This window comes from Euleptes europaea, chromosome 14 (assembly GCF_029931775.1).
Source record: "Euleptes europaea isolate rEulEur1 chromosome 14, rEulEur1.hap1, whole genome shotgun sequence".
Classification (NCBI taxonomy): Eukaryota; Metazoa; Chordata; class Lepidosauria; order Squamata; family Sphaerodactylidae; genus Euleptes; species Euleptes europaea.
Window position 1 is genome coordinate 26,760,000 of NC_079325.1, and position 11,128 is coordinate 26,771,127.

An 11,128-nucleotide genomic window follows, 5' to 3' on the forward strand; every position below is an offset into this window, starting at 1 on the left:
TCCATGGTTCTCAGCCTACACCATTCCTAACTGCTGTGGAAAGAAACAAACAAGGGGAGTGTGTCAAGTCCCAGCCTGTCAAAAAGCCAGATTCCTTCACTGCCCACAGAACACAGTGCTATATAAGACATTACATCAGGCCTCTATTGGAAGTTGGACACTATGGAACATTGGGTTGCCAGCCTCCAGGTGGGGCCTGGAGATCTCCTGGAATTACAGGTGATCTCCACATGACAGGTCAGTTCCCCTGGAGAAAATGGCTGCTTTGGAGCCAGGGTTGCCAACCTCCAGGTACTAGCTGGAGCTCTCCTGCTATTACAACTGATCTCCAGCCAATAGAGATCAGTTCATCTGGAGAAAATGGCGGCTTTGGCAATTGGACCCTAGGGCATTGAAGTCCCTCCCCTCCCCAAACCCTGCCCTCCTCAGGCTCTGCCCCAAAATTCACCCACCGGTGGAGGCGGGGGGGACCTGGCAACCCTATTTGGAGGGTGACCTCTATGGCATTATACCCTGCCCTCCCTAGGCTCCTCCCCAAATCCCCAGGAATTTGCCAACCACGACCTGCCAATCCTAATGGAATGGCTAGCCCTGTCCACCCCCCATCCACAACTCCTGATTCTCTCTCTCTCTCTCTCACACACACACACACGTGTGCCTACAAACCAAATACATGCAAACAGTAATGACCCATAATTTCTTCTTCTCTTTTTGCCATCCTAGAACATAAACTCAAATCAGCAAGTCAAGACAGTACAGTTCCCCCGAAGTCCTGAAGAATGCATTGCCCGGGTAAGGCCCCGAAGGGAGATAGCCAGGATGGCTGCATATTTACGGAAGGCCAAGGGAGGAATGCATCTGCCATCACCTTGCAATTTTGGGATGTAATTGCAACCTGCAAAACTAGCACAGCTCTGTCAGGAGCCTCCAGTCCTACTTGTCAGGCTTCAGAGGCCTCCACTCGCTGGGGTCAGCCAAATGTGTAAGAAGAGGGCAGGGGGAGATAGGCAGGTCTTCAGTGGAAATGAAAGATACCGTTTGATCCACAAGGGCTGGCAGCAGCCCATGTCTCTCCACAGGGCGCCGATCCAAAATTCATCTCTTTTTCCGCCAACTGTACCTATCTACTTGTACAAATACCTGTTTTCCGAATAGTGAGAACTGACAGCTTGCAAGTAATGGAATTATACCTAATCTGCCAGGTGCAGCTATCTAGACCGCACAGTGTTGTTTGTCATACTTGGGGAATGGATCTTGCGGTTTCATCCTGCTGTGCACTGTATTTTGAAGTGTGTTTGAGAAGTGAGGCTTTGTGCGACAAGACTGGCTGATTCACACACAGAGATTCATTGCAGGATGATTCATTATCATTCATCATTACGTGATTCAGCAGCATAACGGCAGAGATAGTTATTGATTTGCCTCAATGTTACCTTTCATTTTATACAGTGCTTTGCAATGAATCTTTCAGCTATCAGTTATGAACTATAAATTAGAAAAATCAGAGTATATATACACATGCATGTGTAACTTAGGTTTAGAGGTTTGTAACATTTCCATGTCTCTTTCCTAATGAAGACGCACAGTGATGCTAATAATGGAAATTTTTAGGCTGACCACAGAACCAAACTCCACATATGCATTGCATTGACTTGGCAAAATTGCTTCTTTATTATGAAACTTGTCCAAGAGACATGTTTTCATTTGCCAGCCTTGGGGTGGTATGACTTACAGCCTACCCTATGCATATTTACTCAGAAGGAAATCCAGAGTTCTGTGGGGTTTATACCCTCATAAGTAGCACAGGGCTAGGCTCCAGTCTTAACATTTAGTCTCAGATATGAAGAATGGCAAAGTTTCCTCTCCCTAAGCATTCACAATACATGCAGAGTCACAACGTTGTTCATCTGTCTAGTCTGACTGGCAACAGTCCTTTAGGAGCTCAGATGGAGAAGGATCTTTTCCAAAAATTCTCCAAGATCCTTTACCTGGAGAAGCCAGGGGTTGGAGATGGGACCTTTCAGCATGTGGTCAGGTTCTCTGCTCCTGAGACACAGACCTACAAGTTGTGGCGGGAGTGTCTTGAGTTTGAAGCTAACACGACACAAATGAATAAAATATACAGTCAGGCTAATAAATTAAAAGTTACAAGCCCTGTCTATCTGCTGATTTACTACCACTACCAAAGCTACAAAATGGGAGACTCCACAAATAACTCAGGAAATTTGTTCCACGGACCACTTTCGTTTACAGTGAGAATAAGCATATAGCCTGAGACTGCTTTTTGCCAAGTGAACCTGTTCCTTCTTGTACTTCTCTCTGGAGCCCTGGAAGACTATAGTCCCTGGCTGAGGCCATGGTTGCCAACTGGCCTGGTCTTGTCCCTTTAATAACAGTTTAATAGGACATGACTTACTTCGTGATGTTACTTACGGTACCTCTATGTCATTAAAAGCTCCAGTTGACCATTTCCACACATTAAGCCTCTATGAAACAGAACATTATTCTCCAGGCCAGTTGGCAACCCTACCTATGACTGTGGTCACATGAAGCAACCATCTTGACGAAGCTGATCAGCTCTCTGTATGGCTACTGCTTGGATAGGAGACCTCCTGGGAGACTTATATATTCGGTGGATGGAAGAAAAACAGGGTATAATTTGTAATAAATACAATCGCACCTCTCCCCCTTTTCAAATAACTAGAAAGCCACTGCTGAGAACTATTTTCCACACACAGGAATCTGAATCAACATTCAAGACACCTCTATGAAATATCAGGTACAACTTCTAAACACAACAATTAAAGTTATTGTACAGAACTGCAAATGTGTCATGTTTGGATTCACAAATTTGACTTTGTGGCAACCAAGTCAATTTTTTCCAAGCACTGCAATATTTTGAATAGGTTGGGTAATTTTATTAGATTTTATATACAACAAAGAGAGCTGGAAGCTCTACCACAATAAGGTCCAGGCACAGCCACTATTATACCATACTGGTGTCCTTCTCCACGGACCTCAGAGCAACTTATCATCACAACAACCCTGTGAGGGGAGTAGGCAGAGACTCTGACTGGCCCAAGGTCACCCAACAAGCTTCCAGGGCAGAGCAGGTATTTGGACCTGGGTTTCTAGACTGACGTTTTAACCACGACACCACAGTGGCTCTCCAGATCCCTTATATATCTTTTATTGCACAGTCCCCGAAACTCAGTATACAGGCAGGCCTAGAGATGTAACAGGCTGGGAAAGGGACTTTAACACTCACCCCTGCAGCCTTGTTTTGAAGCACTGGGGGAAAAAACTCCTATGAAATAGCTCCTCTTTTGGAATGAGTTAAATGCTTTTTAAGACAAAATGTGAAGTCTGTGTATTTTTAGACAAGGCAGTCTAGCTCCTATATATACTGTATGCCTATACATCAGATTTTCAAGAATATTTGTTTGAATGTGACTAATTCTGTCCAAAATTAATACCTTATAATGTATCATATACTGTTGAATAGTTTGATATTACTTCAGAACACTGAAAACATCGAAGTATGGTTCTGCCCTATTATGACCATGAGGCAGTTTCTGTTCTAGTGATACACAAAATCTGTGCTTTACATTTTTATTTTCTCCTACACCTCTCAAATGGCAACTAATTTAATGTGCTAGGGTCCCCCTCTCTCTTTAGTTTGTGAGTATATCTGCAGTTTTGCTTTCACCAAACAAAGGCATTTATACTTTTTAATTTCACAAATATGCTTAATACTACAATTTGATGGGATAAATTATAAATTATTAGAATGATTATAAATTCTAGACTATCGTTAAAGCAATAAAATAAGATCAGGTTTAATGAAAAATAATGTATTGAGTATATTTTGGTATTTCCCTGAAATTCCACCTTTTTGGGGGTGTGGGGGGGGGGGCTTTTTCTTTATGGCTTTAAAATTTCCAGGCTACAAAGTTCAAGACTTATGAAGGAGAAAAGCTCTGCTGCCACTAATCCTTGCAATCCTGGGGGTTACCGCACTTGTATTCCCAGCGATGTATTAAGAGTTTGAAAATGTTATAAAAAATACTGTTCGCACTTTCTATGTATTCCCAGCGATGTATTAAGAGTTTGAAAACGTTATAAAAAATACTGTTCGCACTTTGTTTGGCCCCTTTAGCTGTGAAGACCGTTTTCCAACCATTTATAAGCCGTGGTATCCAAAAACCCTTTTAAAGGAATGTTTTTTTACATTTTCAAACTCTTAATACATCGCTGGGAATACAAAGTGCGGTAACCCCCACTAACTATAAGAAAAACATAGTTCTTTGCTGCATGGAAACCCCTAGATCTTCATCCGCCTGTCTTTTCAACACATCCTAGGGAATACGACAACAACTTTCCATAACATAATTGGACAGTCATGCTAGGAAAAGTTGAGGGCAGGAGGAAAAGAGGAAGACCCAACAAGAGATAGACTGACTCAATAAAGGAAGCCACAGCCCTCAATTTGCAAGATCTAAGCAAGGCTGTCAAAGATAGGACATTTTGGAGGACTTTCATTCACAGGGTCGCCATGAGTCGGAAGCGACTTGACGGCACTTAACACACACAACTTTACAAAGCCAATGTGTTTGAGTTTGAATTAAGGCTGGATAGAGAGGTATTACAAGAAGACAACTAGACTGATCATTAATTTATTACCATTTACATCCCTTAGTACAACAGGAATTCTCCTAAGAGGCAGTGATGTTGGCTTCTTGCTACGCATAAGGTGGTTGAGCTAGTTTTGCATGTCCATCAAAATATGGGGCAAAGGTAGCATAACCCGGTAAGTCTCATGGAACTGCAGTCCAAGAATGCATATGCTACAAGGGCTCTGAGAGCCAGCTTACAGTAAACAGAATCACATGGTAAAGCTGCCCCTGGAGTATACCGCCTCCCACTGGAGGCAAGGGTTACATATTTGAATGCTCACTCATCCCCAGAACTCTCTGAACACAGAAAGCTAACAAGGCAAGGAAAAATGTTCAGTTTGGACTTCATCCTCCAGTGCTTTTCCTTCCTTTAGCATGTAAAGCCTCCGTCTCCAATTATTCTGAGGATGGAGCATGCAAAATCAATTAAAAAAGGTAAAGGTCCTCTGTGCAAGCACCGGGCCATTCCTGACCCATGGGGTGACGTCACATCCTGACGTTTCCAAGGCAGACCTTGTTTACGGGGTGGTTTGCCAGTGCTTTCCCCAGTCATCTTCCCTTTACCCCCAGCAAGCTGGGTACTGATTTTACCAACCTCGGAAGGATGGAAGGCTGAGTCAACCTTGAGCTGGCTACCTGAAACCGACTTCCATCGGGATCGAACTCAGGTCGTGAGCAGAGCTTTTGACTGCAGTACTGCAGCTTACCACTCTGCGCCACGGGGCTCCTCCCAAAATTAATTTAAAAAACCTGAAATCCAACCCCATAGTTAGAAGTGGCCCAGCCTACAAATGACTTCAGCAGGTGTAAACTGCAGTTTGAGTTGATGTAGGCAGTTCACTCACTTCCTGATTGACAAGGATTGAGGCATCCCTTGAGTAGAATCATTATTCTTTTACTTTATACCCCACCTTTTCCTCCCAATGCAGCTTATATCCTTCCCCAGTCTTCAACCTTACAACAGCCCTGGGAGGCAGATTAGGCTGGGAGAGTGCCTGGCTCACAGGTCACCCAGAAAGCTTCCATGGAGAAGTGGAACCAGAAAGTCCCAGATCCTAATACGAAACTCTAACCACTACAACACACTGGCCCTCACAATTTATATCCTGCTGTTCCTCCAAGGAGCTCAGAGCACGCTATACAGAGATTATCCCATTTTATTCATACAACCACACTGCTAGGAAGGCAAGGCTGAGGCATAGTGGCTTGTCCTAGCTTCCCCCCCCCCCCCACAGTAGGTTTTATGGCTGAGGAGGGATTTGAGTTCAGCTTTCCCCAGCACTCATACCTAATTATGCCATGCTAGCCCTCCCTCCCCGGCAACAGAATAACGTTCTTGAAATATACCAAGAGATCAGTTCACCTGGAGAAAATGGCTGCTCTTGAAGGTGGACTCGATGGCATTATACCCCATTGAAGTCCCTTCCCTTCCCAACCCTGTCCTCCTTAGGCTCCACCCCCAAAATCTCCAGGTATTTCCCAACCCGGAGCTGTCAACTCTAGTCAATGATAGGACATTTTTTAGGTTGTTAACTAATAAGGTCACCATTAAGCAGCAAGCATCTTCACACACACAGAGAGAGAGGTCAATTACTAGGAGAATCATGAACACTGAAGCCTCTTATTTGAGTCTTCACTCAAAAGCTTCACCATACACTTTTTTTTCTGCAGCCATGAGGGCTAGAAACACCAAGATTCCCAAAGAGCCAAATGTTGTACTAGGTAACATATTCCACATATACGCAAGCAAAGGTGTGGACAGTGGCAAAATTTAATTGGAAGGACTTGGAACTTGGCAGTACAAGTCCCACAGAATCACCTCAACAACGTGGCTTCCTCTTTTAAACCTGATTACCAGAAGTGACTCTTCGGTCAGTAGGAATGCAAGTCTAACATAAAGAACTGAGCACTCTGCTGAGCCAAATTACAAGCAGCAGAAAGCCAAACTGGTTCTGAAAACTAGTTCCGCAAACTAGACAGACAATGAAGCTTCCAGATGAGGTGGCTGTATGGAAGACTTCAGTATATATTGCCTTATTTGCCAGTAAAAAAAAGAAAAAAGGGGGATGCAAGTATTATTCAAATTCTTACTAAACAATAACCTTTGATGCCCAAATTTAAAACTTTTACCCATCTGAAACACCCACTTATCCTCTGGCATGGATAAACTGAATGCTAGAGGATTTCCCCCCTAAAATATTCCATTAGAGCAGCACAGCTGGTCTGGTGCCTACATGTGTGAGCACAGGCAAGTGGTCCCTAATTTCAAACAGCTTAATTATTTTTTAATAACCCGTACATCCCATTTGCACCCCACCCTTCTTCCAAAGGGCTCAGGGAAGCATATGCAGGAGTGATCCCATTTTGTCCCTACAACAACAGCCCTGGGAGGTGGGATTTGCTGAAGGATGGGGGAGGGGCGGCTCATTATCAAAAGATATTCCAGAAACAAAAGAATTCCAGAAACAAACCATAATTTTAATTCAGTTCTACCAGGACAAGACAATCTACACAATGTGCTTCATGCATCAACTTAACAATGCCATCTTAAACAGAGTTACACTTTCTCAGGCCACAGGTAAAAAAAGAAAGTGCCATTGAGTCATAACTGGGGTGTTCAAGGCGAGAGACAAGCAGAGGTGGTTCGCAATCCCTTTGTTTCTTGGATTTCTTCCACCCAAGTACTGACCATGGCCTACCCTGCTTAGTTCCCAAGCTGTGATGAGCTCAGGCCAAACTGGTCTATTCAGGTTGCTAGAACTCAGTGAGGAATGGCACAGACAAACCAGCATCCTGTGCAATAGCTTGGAGCTAGAAGATCCAGGAACTAGAAGAAGAGCTTCAGTCCTAAATCTGACCCCCAGTTTTTCTAATCATCTATAACTTTTCCTCCCAGAAAAAGGTAGTAGTCTTGTTACAAAATCTATTTTGCCGTAAAATAAATATTTTGCCTTAATAAAAAACCAACAAATAGTCAGATGTGATTTGCCTGCTGATTTTCAAGTTCTTTCCACCCCTTTGTTATTGAGAACAGGTTAGTAAAATTTCCATCCATCCATACTGTTAAATGTCTCCCTTTCACAGCTGTGTGCGCATATGAACACTGTTAATGTAGTCGTTGTGAGCTTTTAGCAACTGATTGAATGAGATAGAACCTGGAAGATTCCCAATCACTTTCCTCTGCCAAGAACTTAGGGCAGCTAACCCTTAGGGGGCCTTAGAGGCACCCTCCAGTAGCCCCCCACTCTGCCTATACTGGCCCACCTGACAGGGCCACTGTGAAGATAACAGATGCAGAAAAGCACTATATGAAATGCTGAGTATTCTTTTAAAAAGCAACAAGAACCTCTTATAAAAGGCCTTTTCTTAAGACATCAAATTTTTTTTTGCATATTTGCTTGCTGCTGTGCAGATAAAGCAGGATCGCTCAGCTACAGTGTACAAGTGATTTAAAAACTAATGCACAAGACAGCCAATTTTATACAGTATTCCTTTGTCCAGTGGGGCTCTCTCTTAAATAAGTGTGCACAGAACTGCTGATTTGTTTAAATGTTTCTATCTCACCTTTCCTAGTGATTCAAAGTGGCTTACCATAACAGCTAAAAACATTTTTCAACTTAAAACTAACAATAAAATAAATCCCAAATCCCCCCTATTAAAACATGCCTGCTAATTCCGATCATTCTCACGTTTGCTCCGAAGCAAACCTTAAGGGTTACAATGGGACTTATGCCCAGAGATTGGGATATAGGATCGCAGCCCAGCACTTCTGTTTACCGAAAGCCTCGAAGAGGCAGCGTGTTTGAAAACAAGTACGGGCCTCCACTCTCCATGTAAAACAATTACCAAAAAACACGTACCCACAACAAAAAAAGGGGGGTTGAGAGTTGTGGGAAAACAAGACAGTGGCCTGGAGGCAGAAGGCCACACAAGCCAAGGGCATGGCCAGCACCCAGGAAGTCCTGCCTCGCGCTCCCCCCGCTTCCCATCCAGCGTTAACACCACTCACACGTGGCAAAGTACGCCTAACAGAGAGAAGAGATGGAGAGGAGAGTCACCTCCACCACCACCTTAGGAGGAGATTTGAGCCACCGCAAGCGGTGGCGGACTGGGTCTAAAATTATTGGATGCCAGGAGGCCCACCCACAAATATAAGGCTATCAATTTTTATAAGAAATTTAATTTAAAAAATTCCAAAAATACATAAGTGGAAAAAAGGTACAGTTACAATTTTAGTTGCATACAGTAATAGTATTGGAACTTCTATTATATTTTAAAGTTACTAAAAGGTCATAGACGTTAGACAATGTGTTAAAACTGTTAAAGGGGCCTCCTTCATCAGGGGCCCACAGGGCCCACTCGCCATCGGGCAAGCTGACACCTTGGCCAGTCCGCCCCCGACGGCCAGGATGCAGAAGGGCGAACCACGGCCGAAAACGCATGGGAGGTTTTCCCCAGCTACATTCGCAGAGCTCCACAATAAGCCCCCATGCAGAGTTTTGAGAATGCAGGTGGGGGAAAAGGAGCATCTCGAGAGCAGCAAACCCAAGGCAAAACCTCCCGGGCGTTTTCGCCCCACGCTTTCAGCCTTATGCGTGAAAACGCTGCTTAAGGAGAATCCGAGGGGAGCCGCGCACGCACGCACGCACACCCCAATCTCAGGCTGCCGGGCAAGCCGTTCCTTCCCCCCGGGGACTAGTGTGCCCAGAGCATCCGGAAACTTTTTTTTAATATACATTTTTATTAATTTTTAGAACATAACACAAAAAAACAAATACAATTAAAATAACATCAACAACAATAATAATAAATTAACATAAAAATACAAGAGTATCTCTATATGTTAATTAATACATTCGTAGTTAGAAATATAACAAGCAAAGAGATACCCCCTCACCCCTCCACCCACCTTAAAACAGTGACCCCTCACCCGACTTCCCAAGAAGCGTCTTAACAGTTTCAGAAACCTCTATTCACGATTAAATAGGAAAATCCCAAAACTAGTTTCTACAACTCACTAATTAAAGTAGCAAGATCCGTTTTTGCCAGTGTGTCCCAATACAGGGCATCGGGAAACTTGGCCGTGGCCAGCGAGCTTCCCCCGAACCCCACCCGTCCCCGGTCTGGGCACGCCCGCCCCGAAGAGCCCCCTGCCGCGGCCAAAGCGCTCCAGCGCGGGGAGGGACGGAGGGACGGAGGCCGGCCGGCCAGCCAGCCAGCCAGCCAGCCAGCCACTCACCGCGGCTCCAGAGCGGCTCCACCGAGAAGACGCGCCGCCTTTTCAGCATCTCCCGTTGCACAGGGCAGGGACAACCTGTGGCTCGACGATGGGCGCCTGCCCGACTTTGCCGCCTCTGCGGGTGCGGGAAGGAGAGAAGGTGGTCGGAGCGCGCCTCGCCCTGCCCGCCGCCCTTTATACAGGGAGGGGTCCGGATGACGTGGCTGGGGACACTCCCAGGGGAGGCAAAGACCCCCCACCCCCGGCCGGGGCAAAGCAAGGGCCGGGTTTGCGGGGAAGTTTGCAAGGATCTGGGACGCGCAGCCCGGTCCTGTGCGTCTCTACTCGGGAAGGAGCTCCGCGGAGATCGATGAGACCGGGAAGGTCGCGTGGGTTTGCAGCCTGGCCCTTTCCTGAGCGAGGTTTTTATTGACGTCCCCCCCAGGTCGTTTTTCTTCCTTCTCCCGCGAGAAGCGGTTTATCTGATTTCCTGACCCGGACCTATTCCTGCGTCGCAAAACAAAATTCTGTTCGTGCACGGGAGGTTTTGCCTTGGATTGCAGCTCTCTACGTGCCCATTTTCCCCATCTGAATTCTCAATACTGCTTATTTTTGAGTTTTGAGCATTTAGATGGGGGGAATGTGCATCTAGAGAGCTGGCAAATCCAACGCAAAACCTCCCATGCATAAGTTTTCTGAAATGCTAAAGACCAGCAAGCAGGAGTCCTCAGTGAATCAGACTAAGACCATTTATGCATGGGAGATTTTGCCTTGGATTTGCCACTCTGGATGCATATTTTCCCCATCTGAATTCTCAAAACTCTGCATGGGGGGGGGGTGCTTATTGTTGAACTTTGATAATTTGGATGGGGAAAATGTGCATCTAGAGAGCAGCAAATCCAATGCAAAACCTCCCATGCATAAATGACCTGCCATTCCCCCCACTCCACGCTTTAAAAAATACTTCTGGTGTAATGCCTTAAATTTGAAAATCCCTACCACCACTGCAGTCCTATGGGAGTGAACCCCATTAGAAACAGGGGGACTGAATTTTGAATAAAGGGGGATAGAATTGGGCTGCATTTCCAACTCTCTCCCACACAGCTGCCTCCCAGCTATCCCTCTGCCAATAGTCTGATGAGCCGCTGCCGATAGCAGGTGATAATGTTCAGCTTTATGCCAGGAAAAGAACCTGCTGATTGCTGCATATAAAACATCTGCTAACGAGAGGCAA

The 11,128-nt window shown here is 45.2% G+C and overlaps 1 protein-coding gene across 1 annotated transcript in view; it reads right to left on the minus strand.

Moving 5' to 3' along the window:
* C14H8orf58 (chromosome 14 C8orf58 homolog) overlaps positions 1-9,964 on the minus strand; it is a 29,677-nt gene extending 19,713 nt beyond the window's left edge. The window contains exon 1 of the mRNA XM_056860787.1: positions 9,916-9,964. Coding sequence (XP_056716765.1) covers positions 9,916-9,964 — 49 coding nt within the window. The remainder of the gene's footprint in view (positions 1-9,915) is intronic.
* Between the last annotated feature and the right edge of the window lie 1,164 nt (positions 9,965-11,128).